The 14,351-nt window shown below is 36.1% G+C and overlaps 1 protein-coding gene across 6 annotated transcripts in view; it reads right to left on the bottom strand.

Moving 5' to 3' along the window:
- Positions 1 to 12,125, bottom strand: part of LOC124599373 (maternal effect protein staufen-like) — a 253,006-nt gene extending 240,881 nt beyond the window's left edge. For 2 of the 6 annotated variants that reach the window (XR_006978568.1, XR_006978569.1), the window contains exon 1: positions 12,030 to 12,125. Coding sequence is in view for 1 of the 6 variants with exons in the window: in XM_047136072.1 (XP_046992028.1) it covers positions 12,030 to 12,046 (17 nt within the window). In the remaining 5 variants the exon portion in view is untranslated. Of the gene's footprint in view, positions 1 to 10,346; positions 10,468 to 10,526; positions 10,700 to 12,029 lie in introns of those variants that run through there. The other 4 variants (XM_047136072.1, XM_047136075.1, XM_047136073.1 and 1 more) reach the window with 4 other exon arrangements.
- Positions 12,126 to 14,351: the final 2,226 nt, after the last annotated feature.

The raw sequence follows: 14,351 nt of genomic DNA, 5'->3' as shown, positions 1-14,351 counted from the left end.
CAGAACGATAAGTTGCCATTCAAACACAAGCTGCATTTAATGCATTCATCAACGAATGTTTCTGTTCTTAATTGTCGTAAGTTTCTCAAAACAATTCTTATTTCGTCTTGGCAAGCAGTGATACTGACACATTTTGACTGAAGAACATTAAAGAGATGACCAACATAAACAAAGCACCCTCGGTAGAAGCAAAGCAAGTAGACAAACATAGGATAATCCATCCATCTTTTCATTCCCACAGCACAGCTCAAAGATTTTGGGTCCCACTGAGAGTCTGTATCATCAAATATATAATTAAAAACACTATATAGCCCTGAGAAATGACTAGATGTTGTTGAAACTGCCCTGGGACGAAAGTTCCAGCGAGTGTTGCCCGCATGTGGCAGTTTAAATCCTTTCTCAGTTAACAATACAGTTCGTTTTGATGATTTGCTGAAAACCGAATGGAATGCATTAAGATCACTTACAAACATGCGTACTTGTCTTATGATTTTGGAGGAATGTAACAGTACCAAATTCAGTTGGTGTGCGTAACAATGAATAAACAGCGCATAGGGCCTGAACTGTTTTAGTCCTCTTTCTCTGCCCGCTGTTGCTGAAGCGCCATCATATGTTTGACTAACCATTGATTAGACTGATTACTGACATCTCTAGCTTCAGAAATCCTGACTACACCAATTTAGCAAACTGTACCGTCAGTACAACAAATCTTTGGCCCTCTGATCACTCTTGCCAGATAACTGAAACATTAAGAATTAATTATTCACACAGTACACCCAAGGTGAAGCAAACTAGATGTGCAACTGGAAAACTTTAAAAGTTTACAGTCTTCACTGTACTTGTAATGATGTGTATTGTGCAGAAAACTTGCAGACAGATGGAAAAACCAGAATGAATTTTTTACTCTGCAGTGGAGTGTGCACTGATTCTGCAGATTAAAACTGTGTGCAGACCGAGACTCGAGTCTAGGACTGTCACCTTTTGCAAGCAAGTGCTCTACAAACTGAACCTTTCTTCCTACAGTGTGTGTCATGCAAGTTTCACAGGAGAACTTCTGTGAAATTTGGAAGATAGGAGATGAAGTACTGGTGCAAGTAAAGACATGCTGATACGTCATGAGTTGTGCTTGGCTAGTTAAGGCCACAGGTTCGAGTGCCAGTCCTACTAGGATGTTTCCAAGTTGAATAACTTTTTTAAAGCACTATTTAAATATCTGAATGTAACATGTTCGATTAATTTCACAAGGAAAAAAAAATGTTCAAAACTGTGTAAGACTGTCCTATAAAATGAATGACGGTGGGTGAACATAACAAATTAAGTCCGGTATAAATAGCCAATCACGTTGCTCATTTGTAATTTCCTCTGATACCTACACGAAGTTATCCAGTATTTCACTACACTCGCACAAATATCTATTGAGCTATCAGGTCCCAACCCATCACAATCTTGGAAATTGTGACATACATAAAAAAACAGGGCAAATATTCATAACAAAATTATAAGGTCTCAACGCAACAACAAGCTTGGAAATAGTGACATACAGAAAAACAGGCAAATATTCATGACAAAGTTATAAGTTTCAGCGATTCTCATTTGCTATCGTATACTACCATCTAATTGGCTACAGTAATAACAATGAACTGATCAAATCAGCACACAATAGAAGAGCTGCAGCACTGTAAGTCCACTGCAGCTGAAAATTTTTTTATATGAGGAATCCCCAAAGACATCAGATACAGATAACCATCAGTCGGGTTGGGCAGCCTACTAACAAGACTTGAACCTATATACTGCACAAATTGCAAAAGAAAAGATAGTAAACTACATTAACATTAGCAAACCAAAACCTAGCACTAATAACACCCAACTGAAAAGCGAGTGTGTATGCTGTATACTGTTATATGGTCAGTAATACTTATTGCCCATTTTATGAATTCAAGTAGTTTAGGTATGAACTATGGTACATGTTATCATAGAACTCCCAATTCAGTACAAAAACGAGTATGTGTATGAATGGATACAACTGAATCACAAATGAAATGCAGGAAATAGTCTGCAGTGTACAGGGATGAAATTTCGTCAATTATTCTTAAAAATTGCAATCCTTTACTCTTTCCAATTCTAGTTCATCTGACCCAGGAAAGTTTAATAAATAGTGTAAAATTCGCTACAGTCCACCGCAAAAAAGAGGCAGTGCTGATAAAGTTGAAAACTACTGATGTTAAGTAGTGTTAAAAAATTATTTTACTCAGATTAGACAACTTTGTCTCAGAAACAGTAGTACGAGAAATACAAAATTCTTTTAGAAAAGGTTATTCATCATTATCTGCTATACCTCATCCAGTACATCCCATATCAATAAAATAGAATAAGAAAGATAGGATTGCATGTACATTTCTATAGTTGATTTGGCACAAGAAAATTCCTGAAAGTTGCACTGGACTGCTTCACATGTCAATCTCAACCAATCACGCAATGCAATTATGTGTACATGTTTATGGTAACACCTCAGTGTTGTGGCAGCTGTACAGATGACTGCCGTTTTTATCTGCGAACACTTGCACTTCAGAGTGGAATGTTGGAAACAGCACTGCCAGCTGTCAAGGAGCTTCTTTCAACAACTCTGGTATAGGTTTATCACATGAATTTGTTGTAATTTATCACGAGCTGCTAATTGATAAAGGTGAAACCTCAAAATATCAAAGAAAGTCTTTAACACAAGATATATTGGATTATACAAACTGGAAAATGAAGACACTAACATTATTACAATATAGCCTAGAGCTCTAGTCCAGCTGTGGTGAAGTGTAGTGTGCATCAAGAGTCAATCTGGCTCCTGTATATCAATGACCTGCACATTATGCACAATTGCAAGGTATGCGAACAACAGTTGTTAGCTGGGGACTCACAAAAAAATATGGCACTGCAATGTTTTAGTGCATATAAAGTTTGAAGAGTTACTCCATATGAAACTGCATAATCTTTAAGCTTAGTGTTTTCTTTTCCAATCAAACTCCTTACTGAAGAGAGTGATGTTTTTTGTGTAGCATTAGACAGATATCTGGGCAGGAATATCGCATTTACCTTTCATGCCAAAAAATAAGAAAATAAATTTGCACAATAAGAACATTGTAGTGAGTTATGAGCAAATGTGTATGGTGTATCTTGCACTCATCAATCCATATGAATATTCAAGGGAAGGGCGGGGGAAGCTGTTATATTTTTACGTACATTTATTTGTAAATTTTTCTGCCAACTTCCAGAGAATAAAGTAGAATGAAAACAAAGAGAGTTGAAAATGACAAGGAATTCTACAAATTACACGCTATGTTTAACTCAGTATACTTTCCAGCTGCTTGCATGAGGGTCTCCCACATGGATGGACATGTGACCAGACAACTAGTAGAATACATAACAGCCATGAAAATGCACTTATTCATACACCAACTATGCCTGCCGTTAACAACGTATCACAAATAGTTCGTAAGTCCACAGAGCAAACCAGCAAACAAAGTGTTTGAATATGGCATGGCACAAGTAAAGATCCTTTGGAGTGCCAGGGGGAGGAGAAAACCAGGAAGACTGACTTCATGTTTGTTGGCAGACACAAGTGTATAAGACAGCATCTAATTTTCATCCTAATACAGTCATTGTTTGCAAACTTGTGTTCACTATCATAGTGCCAATTGAAGTACTGATATCAGCAAGTACTCCCTACAATTTTATATTGAGTAAATAATTACTTGTAAGAGTTTTGAGAGTTTGTTGCTATTGCAGTTCTTAAGGCAATTGTGTGACACACATACTTATCATATTTTCATACTAATCCTTCACAAATGCTGTATTTCTCTGAACTGCAAATTATCTGAAGTTACTGGTGTGCAAAAATGATATGCTAAGTACAGATGTAAACAAACTGTTATTGTATTTGAATATTTCATATATTTTTATTGCAATTAAATAATTTATGGTAACTACTTTAAAATGGTATACACATTTTCTTATTATCACAAAAATCACTGAATTCTGTGGCTTAAACATGGATGATTGTTAGTTCTATTGGGAGGGGGGGGGGGGGGGGGGGAGATTGCAGCAAACCAGGTGGCTTCCTTCTCCTTGTTATGTTTGTTTTTCTACACCCTCCCCCCTTCCCTCCCATTTTTTCCCCGAATATCTTCAAGATTATCAGATTATCACTTACATGGAATGTGCACAGTACCAAAAATCTTGAATAATACCTCAGGGCTTAGCCATCTTTACTTTCATTATCTAGTATATTTATTTAGTTGATCAAAATCTGTTGGTGTGACTTAGTTTATCTAGAATAATTAAAATTTTGTTACTGAAATACAATCTCATTTTTTGGCAAACTAAACAGTGTAATTCAACAGCAATTATCACCTTATCTGAAAGTTCTCAGTGAAACAAATCTTAATCCACTACCCAGTGATTCAGATTCAGAAACAGAAACCTTTAATTGTAATTTGTAGAAATACAGCAAGCAACAATAGATAGGTCAAGTTTTAATTATTGCAATCTTATAAAAGAAAGGCTATTGGAAGCCAGTCGAATCTGTCTGCAGGAGGTTATGTTATGAGCAAGATCTGCGCCAAAAATTATTGCACAATGTAAGTAAACAAGTTTGCACAAATCAAAGTCGTAACAAGGTGTGAGTTTCATTTACATTCTGTGTCCGAGAGTTTATACAGTGACTGTTTTGCAATGATTGGCTGTGGACTTGTAATTAGTCTCACAAATCGTCTTAATTTACAATAATGCATTCTGCAGACTGTGACAATAGTATTTGACTGTGAGCTACGTTATTTCTAAATTATACTTACCGTGCAAATCATTTTCATTTCAATATTACAACTTGTACGGACAGTGAAATTAGTGAATGTGTTAATGATTTACTTGCCACACATTAATTAGTGTCAATAAGGAAGCCTTTGTTAGTTTACTGCACTGGAACAATGACATTATAGGACATCAGCAATGTGTGAGACACAATCTGGTCATAAATCACAGGTGGCATAATCCGTATCACTTCAGGCAGCAGGATTACCTTCATAGTCTCAGATGTTATTAAATTTAGCAAATGTTAAAATTCAGGAGTAAGTAAGAAACACACACTTTTTAGGTTTTCTCCAAAAAAATTCCTGTCCCGAGATATAGGCATCCAGACATGACGCTGTGAACACCATTTTGAAGATGCGAATTTCGGATTTTTTTTTTTTTAATGCTGTATCTCTAACAGTTCTAGATATTTTGTTAGAGGTTTTTTTTATATGAAAGATAATTGCTTTATGATTACAATGATATCCTCCATTTGGGCATATCTGTCAAAGTTTTTTTATTGTCACCTTTTAAATTTTTTTATAATTTACAGATTTTATTTTTTCCAAAAATGCCACTCCAGAAAAGTTAGATTTTTTTCTGTTGATTAGTACCATGTATTACTATATTCTCTGTAAAGGAGAGAATCTACTTATAAGCTGGACAGGCTTTATTTTAGAAAATCATTTTTTTTAACTTTCAAGGCTAATGTATATCTTCACTGAAGCTGTTTCTTACGAATTTCTTTGTTACAATGTTTATTTCTATTGCCTTTGTTACAGTTATTTCTGTTCACTTACATTGTTGGAGTAATTACTTTTTACTTCCATTGTTGGAGTAATTTCTTTCACTTTCATTGTTGCTGATATTCTTACACTTTTTTGTAGTTTGTTGTCAGCTTCTTTGTCATGGTTGTTCATTGCAGGTTTCTGTATTGTAGTTGTTCAGTGCTAATTTGTTTACTGAAGAGACTTCTAAGAAATCTGAGACCATCCAGTGAGTTCCATGTTTTCACAAGGAATTTGCCAGTTGACACAGCAGCAGTGTGTTTTGTGAACAGGACTGTTTGAAATGTCTTCTGACTGGGACCACAGGTGAGTGAAGTGTGCTGACTATTTGCATATCAATAATAGAGTGAAAATAAAAAAGAGAGCGAGACTTTGTTCAGATTGGGAATAAGTGTTCTCATTTGAAGACTGTTTCAAAATGAAGTTTCCAGTGAAGACTTTTTGTATTTTAAATGTTTTGACAGAACAACAATGATACTATCTGAACTAGGTGAAGCCTTCATGGTGCAGATTCTGCATCAATAGAGGAAGAATCAGTCAACTACAGAAGTAGGTATAAGTCCTGTTAAGAAACCATGGTCAGTTAAGTCAAGTCAAGTCATAAGCTCTATGCATCAAGAAAGCACAGAGAAAACAACTAAAGCTACGCATGAATACCCTACAGCAAAACTGACCACTCTCTTCAAAGTAAAAATTCCATCTTCAGAAGAAAATGAACCAAAGCACTCTTGCACCTCTTGCCAGGAATTTTTCACAAAGAACAATTGAGCTGTTGTGCATCCTACAGTGAAATGGTGCAAGTTTTAGCTATTATTTCAGATACATTTTCAAAGAAAACAATTTTCAACCACATTCCATCAGTATCAAAGTACACGGTAAACAAATCAAGAAATGTGAGATCTGTAGAAGCAGCTCAAGTTCAAATAGTGCAGTCATTTTATCTGGAAGATAAATGGGACTGTTCTTGCCAGATTGCCAACAAAAAAGACACTATAACTCTAACAGCTGAAGGTCAAAAAGTTGTGAAAGTGAAGAGGTACATGACTCACAGTATTGAAGAAACCTTTGCAATTTATAGGAGCAAATGGTTCAAATGGCTCTGAGCACTATGGGATTTAACATCTGAGGTCATCAGTCACCTAGACTTAGAACTGCTTAAACCTAACTAACCTAAGGACATCACACACATCCATGCCCGAGGCAGGATTCAAACCTGCGACCGTAGCAGCAGCGCGGTTCCCTACTGAAGCACCTAGAACCACTCGGGCACAACGGCTGACTTATAGGAGCAATTATACAACTTCACATGTTGGAAAATCAAAATTTTATGCACTACAACCAAAGTGGGTAGGTCCACACTCACCTAGAGATGTCTGTTTCTGTGCGTACTGTGCAAATTTTGAACTTTTGTGTGATAACTTTGAAAAACTTACTGGAGCAAGTGACATGTGGCACCTTGGTTGGGGGTATGAAGTCATTAGTAGTCTGTGACAAGGCAAGAGACTTGTTTGTTTTGAGAATGTGGTTACTGCCATGAAAAGGGAGGACTGTCTTTACAGACACTTCACCTGGAAGATGTAGCAGATAACTCTGCAGGAATTATGTATGCGACACAGCATCTGAAGAAACTGCAACAACACACTGCTGAAGTGTAAGAGTGTGTAGAAGCTGAAGAACTATGTCTAGTGCTTCTGAGATTTTGCTAAGAACTGGTCTGTAATTCTCCCACAAGAAGTACAAGTGTATCAGAGTAATGACCAGGTTTCAGTTTTTACAAGAGTGACATTTTCAAAACAAAACCACAAGTGTTGCAGTTGTAAGTGATGACATAGGACATAACTCAGCACATATATGCTTTGCTAGCAATGCGCAAAATTCTTCAACTGCAAACAGGGGCAGAGAAGATCATCATTATTTCTGATGGTGCTTCTAGCCATTTCAAAACTTGTTACCAGCCGTTTGAATTGAGTAAGTTGCTTGTGTCAACTGACTGGGTATACAGTGCTACTGGTCACAGGAAGGGACCTTGTAATGGTGTAGGAGGCCTGCTGAAGCACCATGCTACAAAACAATCTTTCCAAACCAAATATAGCTGCAATTCAGAATGCTGATGATTATACGAGAGTTGTGAAATCTTCCATCCACATACCTGATTCTTTTGTCCAAAGAGGAAATCGAAGAATTCCATGAATAGAAAAAAGAAGAATGATCTAAACAAATTACTCCTGCGAAGGGAATTCAGTACACACATTTTTGGACTCAAAGTGATGGGGGAACTCTTATTGCATGCACTTTAAAGAGCAACAAAGAAGAAATTTCATTCTTTCGGCCAACACCCAGGAAACAGCAGAATAATATTCAGACTCACAACCTGAGAAGGGGGATGTTTGAGGTCATGTGTATGACTGTGACTGGTGGATTGCAGAGATTATAGACACCAGTTATGCATTAAACGAAATTGTAATGAACGTTATGCTACCACATGGGTCCCCTGCTGAATATAGGTTTCCGGCTGAAGGACAGCAAGAACAGCAACAGTGCTCACTTCCTGTTCACAATGGTTTGAAGATTGTCAGTTCTTCAGATCCTATTGGTTCAACAAGAAGGCTTCACTCTATATCAAAGAAAGATAGTGAAGAAGTGGAACACATTTTTAGTTCATTGACTTGCTAATTTCAATACAAAACAGAGTGACCAGAAGTTGTATAAATCGAAAGTCTTTGGATCTCTAACATACATTTTGGAACCATTAAAATGTTTGAAAATGAGTCTCTTACTCATCTTTCAAAGCTAAAATTATGTTAAATAAGGATACATTTTGATTTTTATGACCCTGTTACGTAATAATGTGGCAATGATAGCAAAAAATTTCAATTGTTTATTAAACCTGTTCAACCTGAAAGAGGAAGCTCTCCTTTTCAGGGAATGTAGAACTATATGGTACTAATCAACAGAAAAAAAAAAAAAAATCAAAATTTTCTGCATTAGCATTTAAAAATAATTCCATAAATTCTAAAAAAGTTCAGAATGCTAAAGTAAAAGAACTGACTGACAGGTAAGTCCAACTGGAGGATTTCTTTGTAATCACAAAGCAATTATCTTTCAAACAGTAAAAAAAAAACAACAAAAATCTGGAACTGTTCCAGAGATACAGCATTTTAAGTTTTTTCAAAAATTTACATCTTCTAAATGGTATGCCATCTTTGGAGGGCTGTATATCTGAGCAGAAACTTTTCTGGCAAAAACAAAAAAATATGCATTCCTTATTGAGTCCTTCATTTTAACATATTCTAAATTCAATAACATCCAGACTATGAAGATAAGATTTTTTCCTAGACTGCCTGAGTTGATATGGACTATGTCAGGTGACTCAACATCAAAATGCTATTAAAGTATTTGAACTGTATGCCTTGTGTGCAATATATCATTTGAAATAGTTTACTCGAGACAAACACATTTCAGTCAGATTCGATGCAGGCACACCCCCTGATTGCATATTGGCACAAGTAAATAGGGTAATGTTACAATATTAACAAACTCATAGCCCCAGAACAAACCTCTCAATTCATGATTGCTCTCAAGCCTATGCAGTGTAAATATTTTAAAAAAGGATGTTCATGAGAGAGAAATTACTTACACTGCCATCAATAGTATTTTCTACATCTATAGAATTTGTTTTAAAATGCAATCAACATAATAGTTTAAACAATGATGTACACTTTTATAACAGCAGGAAGTATAGTGATTAGCAAAGTCCAATGTACAACACAATCCTTCGTGTACAGGTACGTAATAATTTAACAAGCTCTCAAAAGTACCATATCTCAATATGGTTGCACGAAAATTGCTTTTATGAATTATTTCACTAATTTAGAATTTGCAGCTCTTGTATTCTTCATTTGCAGTGTATGTCACAAATAAATGTTTTAGAGCATTAAAGAATACTTAGCACAGGAATGGATCACCTTCAATTGCACCATATTAATTAGAAGCAACTTGATATATTGCGCCAGTACAACAGTTCCCTGAAGGTACCAGTATGGTACGAATTTTAACACACACACACACACACACACACACACACACACACACACACACACACACAAAATCTGGAGTAAACTGTTATATCACTATGGAGAATAAATAACTAGGCTACATGTATTTATGTAACTTGTTTATGCACTTATATGTACCACATTTTCTTTTTCCATTGCTGATATATCAGTTATATAATGATCCATGGCCAGCTATATTAATTCCTAAAGTAAAAGTCGTGAGGTACATTAAATTGTTACTAATGTCGATAATTCATTCTGTTATGATGAACAATGTGATCATGGAGAACCTGAGCTAGCAGTTGGTGATAAAAAGCTGCTGCAATTTTCAAATTAGCATCTTTCTTGTCAATTTAAAAAAAAAAAAAAAGGTTAAATTCGGTAAATCCAAGCGCAAATAGCTGACTGCAACTTCATAACAGTTTCTAATAGCCGCCTCACATTGTACAGCTTCATTTACTTCGTAACTCCCTACAGGAAACAAAAAAACTGCATGAATAAATAAATACATGTAACAAGCTCTTTAGAATGTTGTCTGGGAAGTACGTTCAAGCCACTTCTTCAATTTAAAGGATTGGGGGGGGGGGGGGGGGGGCTTGCACATGGAATTATAGAAGCGCAGTAGCCAGAAATCCGATTCCATCTATTGCAGTATGAAGCTACGTACATGACCTATCTTCAGCAGAGTAACATGCGTGGTCTGAAGATGCGTATGTTGAATGGCCGTATCTCATACATAATCAAAACATATTCGTGTGGAAGGTGGCCCGTAAATACAAGTAAATAAGCCATAAAAGCCAATACAACTCATGACCTTTTCCTTAATTTGTAAGCATACTATACGCACAATATAACTTCGGACTCTTTGCTGTGGTTGCTCGTAGCGTTAAAACACGATCATCGCTTACACTTTGACGCATGTACAGTTTCCTGGTTAAGGTTGGCAACGGACGGAAACAATCCGAAGCTGCACGAACTCATTCGAATTTCACCAATTCCTCCGCGCCAAAACTTAGAAAAAAAGCCTCATCCCCAAGGTCAAGGATACTCACCTATATTTACTGCAGTTATCTTCAAGAGTCCTGATAACATAACTTTCGTAAAATATCGAAGACAAAAAACCTACTTTAAGCCATAAATCGTATATATTAATAACATATATAAAATAAATCATGAGTTGTCACTTAAAATGTTACCTATTTTTACCGATAGCAGTTCCATACCGATGGGTTGATCAACAAATCAAAAGCCACTAAAGAGGCCAAAGTCTTCAATAAAACAACTGATATGTAGACCAAACATCAGCTAATAAGCAGGCAGCATACATAACAAAATAATTAATAAACGAACCCGTCGCATAAATTATTTTAGCTCCAGTATAGCTGATATTTTTGTTATTTTAGCTCCAGTATAGCTGATATTTTTGTAAGTTATTTGACACGAGTTCCCGAGCTAGGTCAGAAGGTCTTTTTTGGGAATATGTAATGTATTTTAGTGGTGTTTGTGCTCCGTTGATGCAATCTGTTGGATCGTGACGATGATTCCCCATCATTCGCCTTCTACAGTCGTAATTTGTCGCAGTTGCAAGAAATTTCACATATAATCGTCACGCGTTGAAACTGGTCACATACAGATTCATCCTATCTAAACGCGGCTGTAAGTGGTATCACAAGACAGTGATGACGTATATGAATACGCATTACACCTTACCATTTGCGGATACAGTATTACGTTTAAAATGTTCGCTTAGTTGACCTAAGTTTTGTGTTTCACTGGCCTGTCAAATAACACAACAAAAATGTCACCCTAGTACAAAGTGCAACAATGCACGTATAAAAATTTTAAAATTAATTACATAGCACACACACATACAGATTCCCAGCGCACAGTAGTGTCCCTATTCAGTTCCAGATTTACGTGCACTGGAAAACATTTAAGAGGCACCGGGAATAAAGTAAGTGATTGTCAACCTCACGTTCAGCATAACCTAAATGCATCAACACCGTCTAGCCGACGTTTCTATCAAGCAATTACTTAGAACATAACCGAACGTCAATACAGTAGTTACATAATTAAGCGAATGCTGAGAAAATCACGATCAGTATTGGCTATGACATTCGGGGGTTAGCACAAAGACATCGAAAACTGAAGAAGCACGAGTTTAGCAAATGAATACGCAGTCAAAATTAGGCATCTGAGGCGACAGTATTAACTGTTCATGGGTACAGAGACAAACGAAGGGCTTTTTCACATTGCAGAGCATACGAACTCAAATGACATGCCATTAAAAAAAGAATAACATTTCCAACCATTTATCACACCAACCTGACATTCATAATAATTGTCTTACCTTGAACACCACCACATTCACCTCAGCAACACTGCTGACATTTTCCTAACTACACTTTCGGATATATCTGATAATCCCCGTCAACAGTGGTAGCAACCTGCAACATGAAAATTCCCTGCTAATGTTATTAATTATACCACACTTGTTCGAAAAACAAAGCAAACTTACCATTATTCCGCCAATATGCTCTCCTTTGCGCCCTATATATCATATAGTAGTCATATATAAATCTATTAGTGCTTCTTTCAATTTATTACACAAAAATTTCTCGTTTGCAGTCGCGTTAGTCATTAAAAAGTGAAAAGTATGTAAGAAGTAAAGCGGATGCGCTGATTTAAATTTGTTTACCATGAACACGAATAAACTTTGAATTTGTATTTCATATAAATGATTGTTTTTTAAGGTCATTCAGCGTTAAAAGTCGCGCCTGATAGGCCTAATTCATTTAGGTATATCAGTAGAGTATAAATGCAGCTGTAACAGGTCACTACAATAATATATAAAAACACATATATCGGAATAATTACTGAGAGTAGTGCGGTCATGGGTGTCGAATGCGCTTGCTGACCAGAGAGTAGTTAAAATTTTAAATGATTCCTTTGGGGCGATTGCAGTTGGAAAGAAGAGGTGATTTCTTGAATAGAATAGAACAGAAACTTTATTGTCACGTAACATGTCATATACAATAAGATGATTGGCCATAGGTGACTCGTCAGTTTAGAGCTACTTCCTAATTGTAAGTAAACAGAATAATTACAGTATTTTGTAATTTAAGTACCACAAAATTATTTCAAATAATTATGTTGGAAATAAACTAAAATTAGCAATAAGTATTTACTTAAAGTACGTTTTTAGCATGACAGAATAAAATTTAACATCAGGCACAGTTACTTGTTACAGTCAGTCATACTATTTACTTGCAAGGTATTTTTTTAAATGATGTCCGAATTCTGGTTCATAATTTTTAAATTTTCACAGACTTTATTTCCCAGCCTCATACCCATAGAGTAAGATGTCTTCTCCAGCAGTGTTTAGTCTATGAATTGGTAACTTGTACTGATATTTGTTTCTTGTTTCATAATCATGCTTAAACAGGTTATCCTCAAAAAGTTGTGGGTTTTGTTTAGAAAGCTTAATTGTCTCATAGATATAGAGGCCAGGAACAGTCATAAGATCAAGGGCCTTGAACAAAGGTCTACACGATTGTCTTTTTTCTGCTCATGCCATGGCTCTAATGATTTTTTCTGTAGCCTAAAGACTCTGTAATTTTGTTTTCTCTGTTTCCCAAAAAATTATACCATATGTAATCACAGGTACAAAATATGCATGATATAAAACTTTTTTGGCTGGTGTTTCTATTATACTGCTTATAACATTCATTGCAAATAATAGATTATTTAGACGAAGACACATGGCAAATACATGGTCTGCCCGAGATAAATCCTTGTTCAGCATTACACCTAGAAATCTGGTACGGTTTGTGATGGCAAGGTGATTGGCCTCATATGGTATTTCTAGTATATCCCGTACAGTTTGCTTTGTGGTAAAGTGAATGATTTGTGTCTTTGTGAGATTTAATTTCAGACCAGACGAATTATATGCAAATCAAAACACAGCTAAAAGTGCGTCCATAATTACGGCGAGAAGGTAGGAACGAAATTTTCAAAAGTAAACATGCACTCAGATAGCCATGGGCGTGGACTCGCAAAAATTTTACGCTATAGACATGGTACAAACGCATCTAGTTAAGTGAAACCAGGTGCACCTATGCAAAAAATAAATAAAAATAAAATCTGGAACTTCATCAAATGCAAATGAATGCACAGTAATAAAGGAAGGAGACAATGATGTTTACAAAAATGAATTATCGAGTGCCATACTGGATACCAAACAGTGTAAAACAATGATCATCATTGGAATCCCGCTTAGACCTCATAAACGATTCGTGCGTAAATAAAGAACTCATGAAAGCCAACAAACAGTTCGAGAACATATGCAAAATGTCTGAAAATGCGCAATTTCTACCTGTTAACTACCTAGAGAGAGACAGTTTTGCAAAACATGGTATGCACTTAAACGGAAAGGGAAAGAGTGTTCTCAGCTCTAAAATTATGGAGATGTTGATGGCAACAGCAGAACCAAGATTACCATGCCGGCCACAAATAATAGTACAGCAACCACCACCAACTATTAGCAGTGAAACCATCAAAAACTACACCAACAAAAAAAAACTATCAATATCAGAAATAAAACCACCATCATCAGCTGACACAGCACAGCCCTCACCAGTGGCAGAAAAACCAGCATCGACTGAAGCAAGAC

This window comes from Schistocerca americana, chromosome 1 (genome assembly GCF_021461395.2).
Source record: "Schistocerca americana isolate TAMUIC-IGC-003095 chromosome 1, iqSchAmer2.1, whole genome shotgun sequence".
Taxonomy (NCBI): Eukaryota; Metazoa; Arthropoda; class Insecta; order Orthoptera; family Acrididae; genus Schistocerca; species Schistocerca americana.
The sequence above is the reverse complement of the archived record's forward strand: the minus strand, read 5'-3'. Positions and strand labels throughout refer to the sequence as shown.